The sequence below is a fragment of the Somniosus microcephalus genome, chromosome 12 (genome assembly GCF_052327205.1).
Source record: "Somniosus microcephalus isolate GS21.2 chromosome 12, FLI_Smic_1.0, whole genome shotgun sequence".
In the NCBI taxonomy this organism is placed as follows: Eukaryota; Metazoa; Chordata; class Chondrichthyes; order Squaliformes; family Somniosidae; genus Somniosus; species Somniosus microcephalus.
In genome coordinates, this window is record NC_140998.1 from 126141401 (window position 1) to 126161904 (window position 20504).

General features: G+C 44.3%; 1 protein-coding gene across 2 annotated transcripts in view; it reads right to left on the reverse strand.

Moving 5' to 3' along the window:
* The window catches only part of zfyve26 (zinc finger, FYVE domain containing 26), a 119636-nt gene extending 103691 nt beyond the window's left edge, over positions 1-15945 (reverse strand). Inside the window, exons 1-8 of one of the 2 annotated variants that reach the window (XM_086003513.1) lie at positions 15581-15945; positions 11156-11444; positions 8793-8871; positions 8583-8672; positions 7747-8302; positions 6357-6487; positions 1582-1746; positions 95-183 (exon numbers count right to left, since the gene is read on the reverse strand). In XM_086003513.1, the coding sequence (XP_085859639.1) occupies positions 95-183; positions 1582-1746; positions 6357-6487; positions 7747-8302; positions 8583-8672; positions 8793-8871; positions 11156-11394 (1349 nt within the window). In that variant the 5' untranslated portion in view covers positions 11395-11444; positions 15581-15945. The remainder of the gene's footprint in view (positions 1-94; positions 184-1581; positions 1747-6356; positions 6488-7746; positions 8303-8582; positions 8673-8792; positions 8872-11155; positions 11445-15580) is intronic. The other variant, XM_086003512.1, reaches the window with a different exon arrangement.
* Positions 15946-20504: the final 4559 nt, after the last annotated feature.

Below are 20504 nucleotides of genomic sequence, written 5' to 3' on the forward strand. Positions count from 1 at the left end.
GAAAAGAATTACTTCAATGATGTAAAGCTAGAGACTTAACAGACTGTAGTAGAGAGAAACGAGGACAGGAAAATAATTATACCAAGGTGATTACCTATTTCGTTTCAAACACCACTCAAGTACCTCGGTATGAGAAGACAGTCCACTACAGAAGTCTTGGAGTACAGCATCACAACATAACTCCTAAGGGAGGAACATCACAATGCACATGAACAGTGTTACTTATTTACAAAGCTGTGCTATAATGCCTCTTTTAAGCAAATCAATATGAAAGATAAGGTTGCAACATTTTGCCAAATAAATCCACAGAGGGGCAGGATTTTGGGGCTGGAATTTATCTTTTTATTTTGTTCAAATTTTCATTGACATGAAGGTGGTTAGTGGACTTTCTAGTTTGCAGTGTCAGCAGGAAGAACTTGGTCAGATACAGCACAGCTAGATGTAGAAGAAAAAGCATGAGCTTGCATTTATATGGCACCTTTCATGACCTCACATCATCCCAAAGCAGGTTACAGCCAATGAAGTATACTTACTGTTTTAATATAAGCAAACACTGTAGCCAATTTACACACAGCAAGGTCCCACAAACTGCCATGAGACAAATAATCAAATAATCTGGGTTCTTTAGTGACGTTGGTTGAGGGAGAAATATTAGCCAGGACACTGGCAGAACTCCCCAACTCTCCTTCAAATAGCACCGTGGGATCCTTTGCATCCACCCGAGAGGACAGACAGTGCCTCAGTTTAACATGTCAGCCAAAAGATGGCACCTCCGACAGTGCAGCACTCCCTCAGCACTACACTGATATGGCAGCCAAGATATGTGTTCAAGACTCTGGAGTGGGCTTTGGACCCATGACCTTCTGACTCAGAGGTGGGAGTGCTGCTACTGAGCCAAAAACTCCCTCTTCTCTGCCCAATGTGTGTCAGACCAACTTTGGAAGAGCACTCTCTCTGACTCCAGTCATTGCTGAGCATCTCTGCCAATTAGTGTCAAATTAGTCTACAAGTCTGCAATCACTAAGAACTTACTGAGACTGCCCAAATTCATTTCACCTTTAGAGCCAGCATAGACAGCTCAGGTCCCAGGGGTGTCAAAAACCAGTGCACCATCTAATCCCTTCAACCCCCATGGTTTGAATTCTGACTTTTCTTTGCTGATGATGAAAATTCAACAAAATGTTAAAAACTAACATCTCTACATCATAAGATGCAGAAGTGCTCATGATTTTTGGACTCCCAAATAGCCTCAAAGTCAATGAATAAACTAGACCAGAACTCAACAGCGTAACTTGCTAGATCAGACATGCTGCAATGTAGGTGATGCAGAAATGAATTTGTTTGGTTTAAAAAAGTAAAACCTGTTGAGAATTTAGCATTGCTAGGCCATTTATATAGCCCAAATTTTATTATACCTGCTATAAAATCAAAATAAAAGTGACTTGTACAGGTGGCCATGTTTACTTCACATAGCAATCGTTTTGAACCATTTATGCTATCACCATTAATGAGAAACCATAAGTTCATAGTGGCTGTGTAACTGAAGTATTTCGCTACTTATCACCACCAATTCACCCATACCTTGCTTTCAAGGAGAGTGCGTAGTAGAGTCTGAGCCGATTCCAGACTTTGGCAATAAGTCCATCCCAGCAACACCAAGAGACGTGCAAAAGGCTTGAACGTCTTCTTCAGCAACTTGCTTAAAGTGCTGTAATCCTCCCGCTTTATTAGCTGCAGGGCAGTAACCTACCAAAACAAAACATATAATAAATGAGAACACAAGCAGCCTGTATTCACTATATGATCATAAATCTACCTCTCATTTTAATGTAAAGCCCAATGTCAAATCAAGACAGAAGTTCAATTTTAATGTTAGGAAGACTGCTGTCCAGGTGATGCTCCTATTGAAATTAGTGTTGCTCTGTTATGTCTCCAGAGTAGACATTTGAAAGGTGGGGGGGGGAAAGAGAGATGCTGGCACTGCACAACTGCCAAAATTAGATTAATGATACTGACAGTGATTACAAAGCAGTACTGTACCCCTGAAGGGAGGATGCGGGTGCCTAAAAATGAAAAACTTGCCCACTTCAGGCACTTACTACCAGTATGAAGCTCTCTCGGGTGTTAGCAGAGTTAGCATTAAAATAAAGGATTAAGACTGTCCCAACTTATTTCAGGTGAAATCAATCGAGTTATTTTCTAGTATCACATACAATTTCAATTTTATGGGGATGGATGCACTCAGTTTTGGGTCAAGTTTTGTACTTACAATAGCCATTAACAACTACATCAACTGTCCATATTTTCAGTGTCATTGCTCCATTAAAATCACGCAAGATAATCTAAATTACAGTGCCAAACACACAGCTTTATCAAGAAATGATCTGCAGTGGATTACTTTGCCCAATGTATAATACTATAATTGACTGGATATTACAATAACTACGCCATCTGAGGAAGCACCTGCATTGTAAAACAAGGAAATGATACTGTTGGAGAAAATATAACAGAGGATCAGTGGGGGTTTCACTGTAAAAAAAAATAAAGACAAATTATGTTTTAAAGTCTGCCTAAGAAAACAGAAATTAATTGGGTGCAGACTCTGCACAGGAAACAAAAAGTGATCGCTGTTTATCGGAAGCAAAGCACGTGCATCACTGCCCACATAGCAGCTGGTCACCAGTAATGAAGGCAAGTGATTCCAGCTTAGAAAGTTACAGAATCCCTTCAGTTATAACTGAGATTTTATAGACAAACATTAATCTGAAAGATTGTGACCGTCAGCCTGATTCACTGCACAGTGTCAGAGCACACCACCACTCTGGCCATCGCTATACTGCACTGCCCTCTCAATCGGTAGTCCTTTTACACTCTGCATACAACAAAGCACCATAGTGAACTAAGCACATAAAATGACCTAACAGTCATAATCAACCCAACATCTGGGACATCTAGTGGCAGATTGGAATCAATCTAATACAGCTGGAGTGAAAACTCATTCTTAACCTCAGTAACTGCCAGATACGAGTGTGGGCCTCATAACACAACTTCTGTGAGCCTTTTTTTTTGGTTCACATGAGCAAAAATCTATAATAAACATGCATAGTAGAAGGTCAAATGGTCCATTACTCTTTCCCAATAGACTTAATTTAGGTGATTTTTTATGCTCAGTCTTTTGTTTTCTCAATACTGTTGTAACTGAATAAAAATGAAAAGGGAACCGCGGAGCTGACATTCCCCTCCAACTCTTTTCTACACTGGTGTGCTGAAAAGAGTTTAAAACGTTCACAAAAGATTTTAGAGCCTGCAATCACTGTTAGTGAAGCCTCCAACTGGAACGTTTACTGTGATGGTGAAGGGAGATCATTTACCAACCTGTATTTTGATCTTTTCTATCCAGTTGCTGAATAAGCCCAACACCTTATTAAACTCAATACAAAAAAAACGTTTTAAATTAAAGCTTTAAACCAAAATTCAGACAGTATGTATGCAGGGTAGGAAATCAACCCTGAATCCTCTTGCTCTGTATTCAATGTTGATGCTCCAACTGGTTATGGCACAAACACATATTCAACACTTATGAAAGTTGCTTCCGTAAAGACTATAATTTAAAAAAGAGCATTGGTTGGAATGGGAAATCTCTACAGAGCATAATGTGTGCATCTGAAGTAGTCATCACAGAAAGCAGCAGCACTGAAATGCATCATTTACAGTGCATGGTTTTATTTGTGTAGTCAGTGAGATTAAAAGTGCGCTGTGATTTCAACTCTACTACTTTCTACAGCAAACTCCTTAATGTTGCAAAACATGGCGCCCATGATCTCTAGACCAAGCATTGATGCATTTTTTCTGGGGAAACATTTTTGAGTGGTATTTTATGATCATGATGAAGGTAAGACATATCACTGTTGGGGAACAGAATATATTTTGTACTTCCAGGTCATATATCATAAGTATGAACTTACATCTGAAGATTGCCTTATCACGTCCTTGGGATATTTCTAAGCACTTCAAAACCCATCGGCCCAGAAATTCGGGTCTCCACGGGTGAGTACGCATGGAGTACTCACCCGTAGGCCCGATGGAAGTGCCGGTTTCCTGCATGCACTGCGCATGCGCGGGAAACCGGCACTTCCGTTCCTCTGAATGAAGAGGTTCAGAGGTCGAACGCGTGCGCAGGAGGGGCTGCGCGTGCGCATCGAACTTTGTTTTTTTTTTTTTTTTTTAAAACAGGTTTTCCCGGGAGGGTAAGCCTGCAGAATTTAGAAATATAAAAAGCAGGCGTAAGGCCTGCTTTTTACAAGGTAAGTGGTGAATTAATTAAAATTAAAACATTTTTTCCACAGGTTTATTATTTTTAAATACTTTAAAGCAAGGTAAGTTTATTTTTAGCCCCATTAGAGTATAAAATTATTTTTTCAAAAATTTAAATTATTGTTTAAGAGTTATTTTGTGTAATTTATAGTTTATTTAAAAAATGTGATTTAAAAAAAAATGTATTTGAAGATTTAGTGCTATTTTGGGGCCATAGTATTTATAAGTCTTGACAGCACTTCCTGTCAGACTTATGAATGGAGCATTCCCTGCTACGATTGGCTGCCCATGGCCCACGTGATCCCAGGGGACGCATCGAACTAACTGCGCCCCTGGGATATGCAAGCACTGCGCGCCAGCAGCTGGACCAGGCCCCGGATCGCAATTCCACGTGGGCCCACAGCTCAACGGCCGGCGCGCAAGGTAAGTGCAGATCGGGGGCTTGCACCCGCATGAAGCCCCCAACCCGAATTTCTGGGCCATTAATTACATTTTGAAGTGCAGCCAGTGTTATGTAGGCAGTATTTTTTGGTGGTACTTATTGAAAGAGGAATGTTGGGGAGAACACCAGGAGAACTCCCTAGTCTATTTACAACAGTACCATGGGACCTTTTACATCCACTCAAACAGGCAAGCAGGGTCCCAATTTAATGTCTCACCCAAAAGACGGCACCTCCGACAATGCAACAGGCCCTCAGTGCTACAAAGATGTGTCAGCCAAGATTATGTGCTCAAGTCCTGGAGTAAGGCTTGATTCCATAAACTTCTGACTCAAAAGCAATCGTGCTACTAACTGAGCCAGCAAGGATTAGATGCAGACTGCAGTGCCATCCAATTGTCCAGCCAATGTGCAGCAACATCAATACTGCACAAATGTGATATTCCCATTTCCCAGACCAGCCACTTTTTAGGAATATAGGAACAAAGAAATTGCTAGACGAAAAAAGACCACAGTTCATCTAGTTTGCCTTCTACCATCCTGGTAGTTGACTGCATGATACAATGATAATGGAGTTGTTGACTAGTCAAAGCAATGCAGCTCTATTAATTAGTCTACAACGAACCCAGAAATGACACGTGGAAAACCCCAATGGTGGAGAGCCTTGGGAACCACAGGTCCAGAGTCACCTTTTCCCTTCCAAGCATGATACGCTTACCACATTTCTTGTGGCCATCTGATTAAGATGGTGAATTTAGCATCACATTGAACTGTTTTTTGGGGCACATTTGTACTGTGAACTCATATCCGCTAGGAACTGGCTGAGAATTCCTAGACTCACTTCACTAGAGTCTCTTGCAGCTGGCAGGGAGGTGTCCAATCCCATCACTGCTCTGGGCATCAATCCATGTATCACAGGAGAAAGGACAGTGTGTTAATCTATAATGCCACCTAGTCCCCTTTTGCTGCCTTCCTTTTTAAAATAAAAGTGATGTTCATCTGACGCTTCTGCACTAAAAGAAGCATATTTTTGAAGATGAAGATAGCTGGACGAGATAATCTTCCTCTTAAAGGTTTCTCCTTAGACCAAAGTAACCAGCTGAAACCATGGGCAAGGGGGCTCCCATGGACCTCAGAATGGTAAATGCAGCATTTACAAACATATTTATTTATTTATCCCTTCCTCCTACAACCTACAGGCTTTTAAAAGCTAAGCATCATCTAACCGACCATTAATGAGATATCCCATCTTTTCTTCTCTTTTCGCCTTGGTGGTATCCTGCACTGTGGACCATGACCCTTCACTTAGTTTATAAATTAAAAGAAAATATGACCACTTTTATTTTTTTTTTACTAGTCCCTGGTAGCTTTGCTCTCTACTAAATTTCAGAGTTCTGGATTTTATAGTTACAAAAATAAATCATTGTGGGACATGGAGGTTTAAAATGGCCCCTCTAGGCCAATAAAAGAAACATGGAGATGATAGGTACTTGGTGGACATTTCTTTATATGAACTTTATTATTCCACATTCATCATTGACTAACTTTATTTGACTCAAATACCAAAATCAACATTTGCTGTTCCTTCAGTCCCAATACATACCAGAACCTGCTCCAGGAAGTGCTTACTGGTGCTTGTGCTGTAGAAGTAAGTTGCCTTCCAAGCAGGAGGTTCCTCAGAGTCTGTAAATGATGTTAGTGTAACCTTTTCAGCTTCTGATAGTTCAAGAGAAACTGAAAAATAAACTTACAAAAGTCAAATAGTGCATCTCATCTCACACACATACAAAGATACTGGTGCTCTGAAGCACCTTCCAGTGACAAGCTTGAGGGGGGCATCTAAGATGTCCGTAGCAACTTGCTGCAGCAGGTCGACTACCATTGCCGAGCCAGTCCTTCAGGCAGGAGAATGTCCGGCAAGGAGGAAGTTAAATACCTTTTTTTTTTTTAAATGGGGACCTGGAGTAAACGATCTAATACTTCAAATAATTTAAAAATAAATGCTTCAACCCTGGCGTCAAACTACATTTTAAATAATGCTACTCATCAGATGCTAATATGGTTTTTAACCTAGCACCTGACAAATAAAATACAGTGAAGCATATGGTCTGGGAAGGTCAAAATCCCCAATTATTAGGTAGCTCAAGGCCATAAGGAGTCTGGTAAATAGTTTTTAAATCCTAGAAATACAATTAACTTTTTTCTTCCTTGTGTGGAGGTCCTCACGGTCACAAAGAATGTCTGTACTATTACCGGAAATTATTCTCTGTATTTTTTTAACCAGGTGGCGTTGTTTCCTGTTTTTGGAAGCACAACAGGAGCAGAAACCAGGAAAACTAAGCTTACATGTGACTATAACTCAGGCCACCAAGTTTAATACATCCGCCACTCTGCTGACAAGAAAAAAATAAATGGTGGAACCACACAAGTGTGCTGGATAGTGATGGTGACAGCTGGGGACAGTGTGGGGAACAGCTGCCATTGTGGTACTGAGTAAGACAGACCAAATAAATCCCAAGTTCCGTCCTTGGTCTATGATGATTTAGTTGATCTTAGTCAGGGGTGTGTTAAAATTGGCCCTGGACCAGAGAGAAGTTTGAAAATAAAAGTCAGCCAGGTGACCTTACTGAATGCCTGCTGCTGGGAAAGTGTGCACGTGGATATTGTTTGATGCCAGGATTGCGCTTGCTCATCATACCGCCAAGATCTCATGGCACCCAACGTCTGGGCTCATTCGCAAAGAATAGCCACCTGAGCAAGGTGCATGAGAGCTGCTAGCACCTGCATCCAAGTACAAGTTATTGCATTCAGGGAAGGGGGAAAAAATGGGGGTGGAGTGGGGGGAATAACTTGAAAATAAAAGAATGATTCAAGTATTTGTAAATTATTAGCTTGAAAAGGAATAAAGGAAATCAAAATGCAATTCTTTCTTTCTATTACTAGAATGGGAGGTGGGCACCTGAAGGAAGATGAAAGGACAAGCCGCTGGTTACCTCTTTCAGGTGAGATTTGCGCTACTAGCTTCTCTTTACTCTTCTCGATGGATACAGTGCTGTACAAACTGATCAGAGTCTGGTTCGGTTTTCTAAGCATAAAGCCAAGTAAACGCTCCTCACTCAGTCCGCATTCTGTTGCACAGCAAGCATCATAGAGTTCCTCACACAACTGTCGGATTTCACAGGCCTGCCTTTCCGCATCGAAAGTAAGCACAGAAACAACAGAATAGATTTGGTTTGTGATCCGCTCGTGTACATCCATGACAGATCCATTCTTGGCCTTTCCCTGGCGAGCCGCCTTCAGGGAACATAGAGCATCCCGCAGAAAGTCAACAAATAGTTTCTGTAGCATGTGGTTGTATTCCACAGCAGAACTGTTGCTGTTTTCTACCAGCAAGTAAGCAACCACAGCCTGCACAAGCTGAGGGCTGCTGGACAAAAGGTTCCGTAAAGAAGAAAATGCCTCAGGACTTAGTTTATAGACGCTGAAGTCCACTTGCTTCTCAATCACCAGATCAGGGTTATGACAGTTTAAAAAAATATCATGGAGCTCCTGCACAGAGAATATAATAGATTAGCATCACAGCATATCCAGTTCTGTCATTACTAACTAAATTATACTTGAACCCAGGAATATTACTGAAAGTTCAACACGTCAATACATTAAATGTTCTGAGGAACATCACTGTTACTTGATTTCACAAATTACGCAGCAACATAATATAGCATTAAACTACACAAGAATTGCAGTAATAGTTGATAACTGTCTCAAATAACTGCTCAGTTTAATAAAAAGTGTCACTGAAATAATTTAAAGACAATATTTACATCACCTTTATTACATCTTGCGAGATCTGTGGCTGTAGCTGCTCCAGTAGCAAAAAGAATTCAATCTCGCTCCTGACAAATGGTGGAAGCGATGTCTGGTGCAAAAAAATAGCTATTTTAGACTCCAAAGAATTAGACATCTGGAAATGAATGTAAAATTTTATTAACATTAACAATATCCACAGAATCACCGAGTGCTTGAAGTGCCCATTTACCTGATCATGTGACCACCACAGTTCGAGCTCCAGTAGCCACAACCAGGCAAGTCGATGAGGACTAGAAACCGACTCCCACCTGCACACAAACAACTGGTCAGAAATCACCCGCGACGAGTTTTTAAAGTCAATGGAAAATTAAATGCGTTTAATATTTTTTTTTAAACTACGGCGTCTGTGACAGTTGAAACATTGTCTTCAAATCAGTTTTGAAATATTTAATGCTCTGAAGAACGGAGAAAGCAAAAATATACAGCAGCTCATGTAAAGGCATCTGTTGCGCTCCCTTTATGGGTCTGCAAGTTTATCCAGTGAATAGCCAAGCCATATAGACCGGGAAGAACCCAAGGCTGGGCTGAGTTCGTCAATCAAACTGGCCTCAGCACCCCTGGGTTTGGGAGGGGAAAAGTCAACCAGAGTGATCACTGCTCAGTGACCATACTGGAAGTGTGCATGAATACACATTGGCTGAGGACAGGATTACACGTGGTCTGTGCTGACCCCTGCAATCAAAATCCTACCAAGACCCCACTTGGGTGAGGTACCCGAGTCTGCCAGCATCTGTGGAACCTCACTAAAGCAAGAAACAAATAATTTCAGGAAGGAGGAGCGGAGAAAACATTTTTGAGGAGAAAAAAAAGGAATTATATAGATTATTGCACGGAAATATAAGGACAGAACCCCATGTCCCAACAATCCTTGATGCAGCATTTTGATATACCAATGTACTAACCTATTGGCTTACAGATGCTAAAGGCATTACGAACTTAAGGGGCATTCTATATCTATTAATCATACTTTCCGTTCCTTTTGGCTTGATGGATTTGGTTGCAGTGAATTGATCGTGTGCCTGTTGCTGTACAAGTTTGTTGCAGTAGATTGAGATGCAGCAATATATATGGATTGCTATTCCTCAATAGCCTAATAAAATAAACTATGTTTTTGTATACCAACAGGTACATAATGCCAATTCAGTACAGTACATCCAAAGCTATCATATCAGAAGGAACCGAAAGTGTAGACACAGAATGCTTCTTTAATTCTATGAGATGGCACTGCCAAGGAAGTTGTTAGCAGTAATTCCATGACAAGGGTTTTAGATGAGTTAGCTATGAAGGCCACACCATAGATGCTTTCATACAGGGAGCACTGTAAAAGACTTCAGGAAGGCATAGACTGGTTAGCAAAATGGGCAGTCAGCTGACTCTGGCAGATGCAATTTAATAAGAACAGATGTGAGGTACTGGATTTTAGCAGAAAACATAAAACAAGGAATGGCAGTTGACATTTTCGGTACAGACACGTACCAAAACATCAACTTGTCTGTTCTTTCCATCAGTGCGGCCTGACCGCCTGAGTTCTTCCAGCATTTTCTGTTTCAATTTTAGATTTCTTACATCTGCAGTATTTTGTATAAGCAATAGAAGCATATACCTAATGGAAAGACTGGATAAGGATGAACAGAGAGGCTGAGGAGTTCAAATATGTAATTGAGAGTGTCCAGGTACATAAAGCCATAAAAATGGCCAATAGAACTCTGGGTTTTATAAATAGGGGCATAAAGTACAAGAGTAAAGAATCATTAATTTATACAAGACATTGATTAGGCCACTGTTAGAGGACTGTGTGCAGTTTTGGGCACCCCATTATAGAAAGGACATTAAGGCCATAAAGAGCATACAGTGTAGATTCCCAGAATGATACCAAAAATGGGAAACTAAAGTTATGAGGAGACACTTGAGGTATTGGGATTGTTTACAATGGAGCAGAGAAGGCTAAGAAGAGATTTATTAAAAGTTTTTAAAATTCTGCTTGGGTAGTCATTGATGAGAGTTATCAATTTAAGATTATCACCAAGAGTGAGGAGAAAGCTTAGGAGAAATCTCTTTACACAGAACATTGTTGGAGCTCGGAGGGTTTTGCCTCAGGGCATGGTTGAGGCAAACACCATTGCTTCTTTTGAGTGAGTGGTGAGAATGTGGAATTTGCTAACATATGGAATGGTTGAGGCGAATAACATAGATGTATTTAAGAGGAAGCTAGATAAGTACATGAAGAAGAAAGGAATAAAAGGATATGTTGATAGGGTGAGATGAAGTACGGTGGGAGCAGGCTCGTGTGGAGCATAAACACCAGTATAGACCTGTTGGGCTGAATGGCCTGTTTCTGTGCTGTAAAATTCTATGTAATTTTAAGGAAAAATTGGATAGAGCATAGAAAGATACAATGCTATGGGAAGAGATCAGACAGTGGGATCAGTTTTGGGTTGCTTTAACTAAGAGCCAGCACAGACACAATGAGCTGTACGGCCTTCTCTGTGCTGTAAATTTGTATGGTTCTATAAGCTCCTCCAAAGTCCTCACCTTAGCTTGTATGGACAGACGACGATTGCCTGAAGGATTTCCTTCACTTGTTCTGCACCACCTCCTTGCCATTGCCTTAACTGGGGCATGCAGGCTTGTGCCAAGGCCCACTGTCCCTGCCGCAAGTGCTCGCAGAAGAACACAAACAGCCTCTCCAACGAATCCTCTTCCTCTCTCCCAAATGGATGCATTTTCGCATTCTTCATCCCAGTGGCCAGGTACAATGAAGATCCTTCCATAGCAAAGATATTCTGTACTACAGGCTAATAAACCACTTAAGATGCATCGCCTGCAAATAAGGAAATTACATTAAAAAACTGAACCTATTTGTACTTGCATAATAGTACAGTATTCCAAAGCAGGAGGAAATTGTTGACATAAATTTTGCATTTTAATTTTTGTTCTCTACATTCTGCAAAATACTCCATTCTCCAGCAAAAAGGGCAATTAAATTATATGCACTCTGGCCTCCCATGTTAAAATTGTGCAGTAAGCGCATGCCCCGCAGAGACTAAGGGGGAGAAATTCAGTATCGCCCCGTTTGGGGCACAATTATCAGCTGGGCGCAAAGTTTAGCACCTGCCACTAATTATCACCTCTGACTGCAAACTTGGCTTCTATCGACCCCTGGAGGTGATTGGAGTGCTAAATCAGGCGCTACACACCTCTCTTAAGGCGCAAACACCGAGGAGTGAGGCGCTACCGCAGAGCGCTGGCGAAGCTCATGTGATGTCAGTTAGCAATGGAACACAGGCACATTGGTGCTGGCCAGTTCTTAAAGGGGAGGGTCGATCTTGCTCTCCATCCACACCCTGCTCATTGCAGCCTTGAATCTCAGCCTGGAGAGACCTGCACATCAAATCTGCTGGAAAGAACAATGGCGAGGCCCATGGAAAGAGCTCAGAGTGCAGCCCCATAGTCTCTTCTAAATCGATGCAAGGTCAAATCAAAATGAACCTGCAAAGTGCTGGTCAGTGCCCAAAACTCCTTCACACAGCGTTGAATCTCTCCAGAAGTCTCTCTCTCTCTCTCAGAATGCGTGGTGCAAAAATGTCCCCGACAAAAAAAGGCAGGAAGCAGTTGCCTTTAAATAGCGCTCCCCCAGTCCCTTCCCGACTGCAAAACGTTCCCCTCAACCTGTCGTTGCTAGTGGCAGGCAGAAAGACAGGGGGCGCCACTCAATATCTGGTCCGGGGCGTTGCACGCTCGACTGACGTCACAATCTGCGGGCATAGGAGATCGTGGCAGTAGTGTTTAGCGCCGCCGCAAAATGTCTGATCAATTTCGCGAGCGGCGCAAACATCACTGTGCCCGGGCGCTAGTTACTTTGCGCCCCATTAACGCCCTCTTGGGGCGCTAACGGAAGGGCGCAAATCAAATGAATATTTTCTCCTATGGGCTCTAAATTTCCAAAATGTAAAACAGGAAAATTCCTGTATTTCTCCATAATTAAACATCACTAATGAAATTGTGAGAAATCGCAGCTTTGAAATATGATTTCTGAGAATGTAATTTTGTTAGCTGGTCATTAATTAAGGAAAAGAATCATTTTCCCAATTTGTGTTGGGAGTAATTTCAACCCCGTGTGTGTGTGGAATTTTCAATTGTCCCAACAATGACCAGCGCTGATCTGGGCCAGAGAGATGTATAATTTTATTTCAGTGAGAGTCCGCCAGATTAGGAGAGCGCCTATCCAGTGACATTCAATGTTTCAACATTCTACCAGCATCAAAACCCACAAACACAATGTTTAGTTATGAGACAAGAGTAAAGCTCCAGGAACAATTCACCTTTCCATGCACTTGCAAGCCATGTTTACCTTACACAGCTTCAAGTAAATGTACTTGCAAGCCATGTTTACCTTACACAGCTTCAAGTAAATGTACTTGCAAGCCATGTTTACCTTACACAGCTTCAAGTAAATGTACTTGCAAGCCATGTTTACCTTACACAGCTTCAAGTAAATGCACTTGCAATGTAAGCATGTAAAAAAGCGCCTACTTCCACCTCCGTAATATCGCCCATCTCCGCCCCTGCCTCACCTCATCCACTGCTGAAATCCTCATCCATGCCTTTAGTATCTCTAGATTTGACGATTCTAATGCTCTCCTGGCCAGCCTCCCCTCCACAAACTGGAGCTCAACCAAAACTCTGCTGCCCAATTCCTAACTCGCACCAAGTCCCGTTCACCCATTACCCCTGCGCCCGCTGACCTACACTGGCTCCCGGTCCGGCAATACCTCAGTTTTAAAATTCTCCATGGCCTCGCCCCTCCCTATCTCTGTAACCTCCTCCAGCCCTACAAGCCTTCGAGATCACTGCACTCCTCCAATTCTGGCTTCTCGCACATCCCTGTTGGCAGCCGTGCCATCAGCTGCCTCAGCCGAGCTCCGCAATGCCCTCCCTAAACCTCTCCACCTCTCTAGCTCTCTCTCCTCCTTTAAGACGCTCCTTAAAATCGACCTCTCACCAGTCCTAATAGCGCCTTATGTCGCTTGGATAACACTCCTGTGAAGTCCCTTGGGACGATTTACTATGTTAAAGGCACAATATAAATGCAAGTTGTTGATGATGATGATGATAAAATGCAACAGAAAATTTGAGAGCCGAGGAGGAAGAAAAACAGAAAAGTACTGGAAATTCAGAATTGAACCCAGATACACAGCTAATGGACTCAGAGAATCACAGTACAAAAGGAGGTCATTCAGTCCAACCTGCCTGTGCTGGCTCTTTGAAAGAGCTATACAATTTGTCCCACTCCCTGTTCTTTCCCCATTGCCCTGCAGAAAAGTCTCCAGAAAAGAGTGCCAATGTCAGTATCATTGATTCAAATGCTCATATTGAACTCTTCATCTTTTGTATTGAATTGAAACAGGGAAAATAAACAATCTTGTCAAAACAATAAAAGCATTAATATGCTACAGGTACTGATCTCAAAACTGATACTTACAAGTATGATCTTCAGCCAGCAGGTCAGTTATTCTGCAAGCTGCACTTTCTTTAGTGAGAGCCCATTTGTTTTTGTCAATGCATATCAGAAATTGCTTTGCATCAACATGTATATGATGTAATAAAAAGTATAAAACATACCATACACCAAAAAACTTCTCAATATTGCTGAGCAGACAATCAGAGGCAAAAACTAGGACAGATTGTCATGTGTTGGGCTGATTGAACAAAACTCCAGACTGCTGCCATTGCCCACACTGAGATTTCACTTCTCTCAATTTTGTGTTCCCTAGCTTTATAAAATAAAGAGTTCCCTAATTTCTCACCCCAACAGTGAGCTGCTAAAATCAAAATTTTAACTATATTACACCACATACATTCAGAAGAGTGGTGTTGATCTCAACAGAAATTGTGGCTACAAATTTTAATTTAATAGAATTTAAGAAATCACCAGTTAAAATATTACAGCTGCCACAGTGAATTTTCCCATTGAGTGTTATCACAAAATCACTGTACAATTGAAACCTGAGTCTCCCTCCAAGTTCTGCTGTGCAAAACACGCAGATTATGCTCAGAGCAATTTTTGGGAACATTTCTTGAAGAACAGGGCAATTTAAGGAAATTTTACTGAATGACCAACAGCTAATAAATTTGCCATAGCCTCCAAATTAAGTAATTGCAATGATCTGTCCACATAAATACTGTGCACTGGTTGCAATGTGAAATCTCAATATAAACCCACATCAGATTGTCTGTTTAGCTGTCAATCTCAGTGCACCATTTGAAATTAGGCAAATGAAAAGTCCATAGTTTTTCTCAAAAAGAATGAGACATCTGATTTCAGCTGGGGCAGTAATGGCATTACAATTGGCCTCTTATGTCTGAGGATGTGGGAGAGGCAGGGTTCTCAGTCCTGATCACTATCCAGTGACTCCTGCTGAAAAATGCAGTGTGTATGTGGTCGGCAAGTGAGAATGGGCTTGGGATCAGCGGAGCTGTCCTTCATAGTCAATTAGCCTGCCAGCATGCATCGTCTGGCCATTCTAGTGAGGTCCTGAATCAGCACCTGTGGGACTGTACCCCAAAGAGCCAATAGAAGATAAGTGTGACAGTCAGAACAGGTCCAAATTTGCTGCAAAGATTGCTCCAGTCATGTTTAAAGTTATTGGGGAACCAAGGTTTGACAAGGGAGATGTGTGAATGGAGAGCTATATTTGCAAACACACTTAGATTTGGGTCTTTATTCTGTAACAATTTATTTACGTGACTGAGTGGTGATATACGCCCACTCACGATGTATTGCTCGCTGTGGGTTCAGTTTTATATCTCTTGTTAAACTGCCACAGGCCTGGGACTTTGAGTGCATTCCCAGACAGAAGACGAATAGCGAGGCCCCGCTCTGTACTGACACTGACCCCCCCAACCCCATTTCCCACCCATCACGCCTGAGCCAGTTTCAGTTCCGAAAAGCCTTACTTTATGTCACTCAATAAAACAGAAAGGCTCCGCCGGCTTTCCACCTGTCCGAACGCTTGTTTGAAGGGCCGTTAACAGGGTACAGGCCTCAGCCGTGGCCCGGACTCCGGCTTCTGCTCGCCAGCCACGGCCGCGCATCACGTGACAACGCGCCAGTCACCTGATCCACCTCCGCACCGGGTCACAGGTCACAGCTTCCTGTCGCGTATCCATGGAAACGGAAGCAGCCTGGTGCGGCCAATAGAGACGACTAGCCATATTCATCCCTGGGGTAACTCACAGGTGCTCCCTCTGGGGGCTTTGTCCACCTTTACTCACTGGGTGAGGCGCACGGCCGTTGCCGTTTCTCGATTTCTCCCAACTCTTTATTTCCTACATTACAGCAGTGATTACACTTCAAACGTACTTCATTGGCTTTAAAGCGCTTTAGGAGGACCGGTGGTCGTGAAAGACGCTGTATAAATTAAAGTTCTTCCTTTCTCTTTATTTGTGTTCACAGCAACATGCTTTTCCCGAAGACAAATCTGCGTCTGCAACGATCCGAAACCTAAACGGTTATGAATGATTGAACTTGCATTTCTATAAAACTTTTCCCTATCAGAACGCCCCAAAAGCGCTTCACAGCCATTGGAGTACTTTTTTTTGAAGTGTAGTCAGGGCAACAGGGCAGCCAATTTGTGCACAGCAAGCTCCCACAAACAGCAATGAAATAATGACCAGATAATCTGTTTTAGGTGTTTGACAAGGGATAACTATTGGTCAGGACACCCGGGCGAACTCCCCTGCTCTTCTTCGAAATAGTGCCATGGGATCTTTTATGTCCACCTGAGAGGGCAGACTGAGCCTCGGTTTAGCGTCTCATCCGAAAGACGGCACAGTTATTGTGCTGTGAATCGGTGTCCCTGGCACAGGAGTAACAGTTGTCCATTTTGCTGAGTTATTTCACATAGCAGTTGTACAAGCTGCCCACCAGAAAAGCAGGAAGCATCAGACTATCTCGTTCAGGCTACAAATCCTCAAAAGAGATCGGCGCGTGATATTGGACTTAATGCTAACCATTTCCAGGCATTGCAGAGCAGCACTCAACAAAAGAAACAAAATGCTCTATTGCCAAATCAAGGGAGTATAATTCTGAGACTGCCATTGCTGAAGCTGTATAGTGCTCCAGTCAGGTTGCAACTTCAATAATGGTTCCAGTTCTGGTCAATGAGCCACAGGAAGCACTTCAGGGACAGCAACAGGACTGATCCCTACTGTGAGGCAACAGCATTATGAGAAAGAGTTAGAAAAAACATATGAGAGGACATCGAAATACACAAGACTAAGTAGAATAGAAAATGTTAAACCTGAGCACTATTTCAAGGGACATTGGTACAAATTTGTAAAAGGCAAGTTTAGGACTGATGCCAGAAAGTACTTCTTGAAAGATGCGCATTTATATAGTGCCTTTTCATGTCCTCAGAACATCCAAAATGCTGAACAACCATTAAAGTACTTTTTAAGTATTGTCACTTATGTGGGAAAATGCAGCAGCCAATTTGTGTACAGCAAGTTATCATAAACAGCAAATTAGATTAAATGACCAGTTAATCTGTTTTTGGTGGTGTTGGCTGAGGAATAAATGTTGACCAGGACACTGGGAGAACTCCCCCGTTATTCTTTGAATAGTACCATGGGTTCTTTTATGTCTATCTAAAAAGTAAATTTAACATCTTATCTGAAAGATGTCACTTCCATCAATGCAAGACTCCCTCAGTACTGCACTGATGTGTCAGCCTTATGCTCAGGTCCTGGAATGGAGTTGAACCTATAACCTTTTGACTCAGAAGTGATAGTGCTACCTGTGAGCCAAACGAACACTAATACCTGTAATTAATTATCTTCTGCATAGCATAGTAAAGACTCTGGGGTCATGCAAGAGGTCATGACAGGGAGATCATAGGTTTCAATGGAAGTTGGCCAAATAGTTTCCATCTGTACTTACTATCGTAAGAAAACTACTAGACACTTGGTCTAAGCATTAAACAAAGCTTTAATCAACTGTTTTACAACATGGAGGACTAGTTCCTGTTAAGAATGTCCTGCGCAAGCTGGGCCTGTGCCCAAGTATTTATACTCTCTCTGGACAGCGCCACCCGCAGGCCGCTCAGTTGATTCATGTCACTTACCTTTGTGAATTTATTTATAAAATTTTTAACTACACAAAAACAAGATTATACAGCAGATAATTCACAATACAGGAAACTTTGGTTTATCCGGATGTTAACTGTCCGGAATGCTCGAGCCACCGGCAAAATTCAGGAGTCGGTTCAGTAAGTTTTTTTTCTTTTCGTTGCTTTTTTTTCACTAGTCAGGCTCTGCAAGGTCTAGCTAAAGCTGTTGCTTAGCTACAGAGACGCTTGCAAGCTACGGCCGACTGTTTAGAAGTTGTTGCTAAGCAACAGGGTTTGTTGCTAGATACGGAGCTCAAAAGCTTCCGTATGTTTTAACATTAGCGCTGGTTTGTCCGGCAGTTTTGATGGGACGGCAACAGCTCGGTCCCGTCGGTGCCGGATATCACAAAGTTTCCTGTACAATGCTTGCCTTTACATTGTGGCGTACCGATCACAGAACGGACACAATCCGCTTTCCGGTCCGTAGACTATAAATCAGGCGTCATGCCTTTAAGAAGGATCACACCTTTAAGAAACTCGATCTGCAACATAGTTAAGCCCAGAGCGGGGGAGGAGCAGTCAAAGCTGTGAACTGATGAAAGACAGTTGTACCTTGTGTAGTCTCTGACTCCATTTTGTGTTCAGCATGCAGCCTCAACAATTAAACCTTTTCTGTTGAACCTCTCCGAGTTCAGTATTTTTTGCTAGGAGTACGTAGACTCCTACATTGGTGACCCCAACGCTCAGGACGACTCCTAAGCGTAACCATGGCTGACACAAACGCAGTTTCTGTGAAGCTGCCGGAGTTCTGGGAGAACCTGGCCACCGCCTGGTTCCTTCAAGCCGAATCGCAATTCCGACTCCGCGGCATCACCGCCGACGCAATGATGTACGACTACCTCCTCGCCTCCCTGGGCAGCTCCACAATCACGAAAGTCTGGACAACACTACAAAACCCTCCGGAGGAAGGCAAGTACGCACGTCTCAAGGCCGCGCTCATTAAAAAATTCACAGCCTCCCAATTCGTGCGCAACTGCCACCTCCTCGACCTCCCGGGCCTCGGTGACTCCACACCGTCAGACTTGCTCTCACACATGCTTGCTCTGACCGACGACAAACCGCCCGGCTCCCTCTTCCGCACGCTCTTTATCCGCCAACTACCTCCCAGCATCCACCCGGCGATCGTGTCGTCCAGCCTCACGGACCTCGAGGCCCTGGCCGACAAAGCCGATAAGCTACTGTCCGCCAGCTCCAACCACGCCATCACCCCTGACCTGGCCTCTGCAGCGTCGGCGCGCGCGCCACACTCTATCGCGCGGCCACACAGCTCGGCCACGAGGCCCCCCACGTCCCCCAAGCCCTCCGACCCAGGGCTATTGCTACTTCCATACCCGGTTTGGTGCACGGGCACGCCGCTGCAGCCATCCCTGCACGTTTCCAACCGCCCCCACACCGGCCTACACGATGGCCGTGGGGCAAGCAGGCGCGCTGCTGTACGTTACGGACAGCGCCTCCGGATGCTGTTTCCTATGCGACACGGGCGCGCAGCGCAGCATCATCCCCGCGTCCGCCCTCGAGATCCAACGAGGCGGCCGCGGTCCTGCGCTGGCTGCCGCCAACGGCACCGACATCCGGACGTACAGCACCCGCACCGTCACCATCGACCTCGCAGGCCGCCGCTACCACTGGGAGTTTATCACCGCCAAGATGCTCTCCCCGCTCCTCGGTGCGGATTTCCTGTGCGCCCACGGCCTGTTGGTCGACATGCCTCGGCGCCGCCTCGTGGACATGAACACCATGTCACCTGTCCCGGGCGCCATGGCCCCCCCCCAACCCGCCGAAATGGCGTGGCAGTGCCGCGCCCGCTCAACAGACGACTACTCAGCACTCCTGGCTGAGTTCCCAGCCCTCACCAACCCGACCTTCTCCGCGAAGGTTGCTAAGCACGGGGTAGAACACTTCATCCCCACCACAGGCCCACCGGTGTATGCCCACGCCCGCAGGCTGGACCCGGCCAAGCTGGAGATCGCGCGGGCCGAGTTCGCCACAATGGAACAGCTCGGCATCATCCGCCGCTCCAACAGCCCCTGGGCCTCCCCACTCCACATCGTCACCAAACCCGACGGGGGATGGCGCCCCTGCAGGGACTACCGGCGCCTAAACGACGCCACCACGCTGGATCGGTACCCCATACCGCATTCAAGACTTCTTGGCTAGACTGGCCGGCCGCTCAGTCTTCTCCAAAGTCGACCTGGTGCGCGGTTACCATCAGGTGCCAGTCCACCCCACGGACGTTCCCAAGACGGCCATAATCACCCCTTTTGGGCTATTCGAGTTCCTCCGAATGCCCTTCGGCCTCAAAAACGCGGCCCAGGCCTTCCAGCGGCTCATGGACTCGGTCCTCCGGGACCTGAAGTTCCTCTTTGTCTACCTGGATGACATCCTGGTAGCTAGTTCCTCCAAGCAGGAACACATTGAGCACCTCCGCACGCTGTTCCAGCAGCTCAGTGAGCACGGGCTCATCATCAGCCCAGCCAAGTGCCAATTCGGCCTCAGCAGGATCGAATTCCTCGGCCACCACATCACGCAGGACGGAGCCATTCCCCTGCCCGCCAAGGTGCAAGCCGTCCAGCAGTTCCCCCGGCCTACCACCATCAAAGGCCTCCAGGAGTTCTTGGGGATGATCAACTTTTACAACCGCTTCATTCCCGGAGCGGCCTCCCTCATGCGGCCCCTATACGAAGCCCTCCGGGGTAAGAAAGACAGAATGG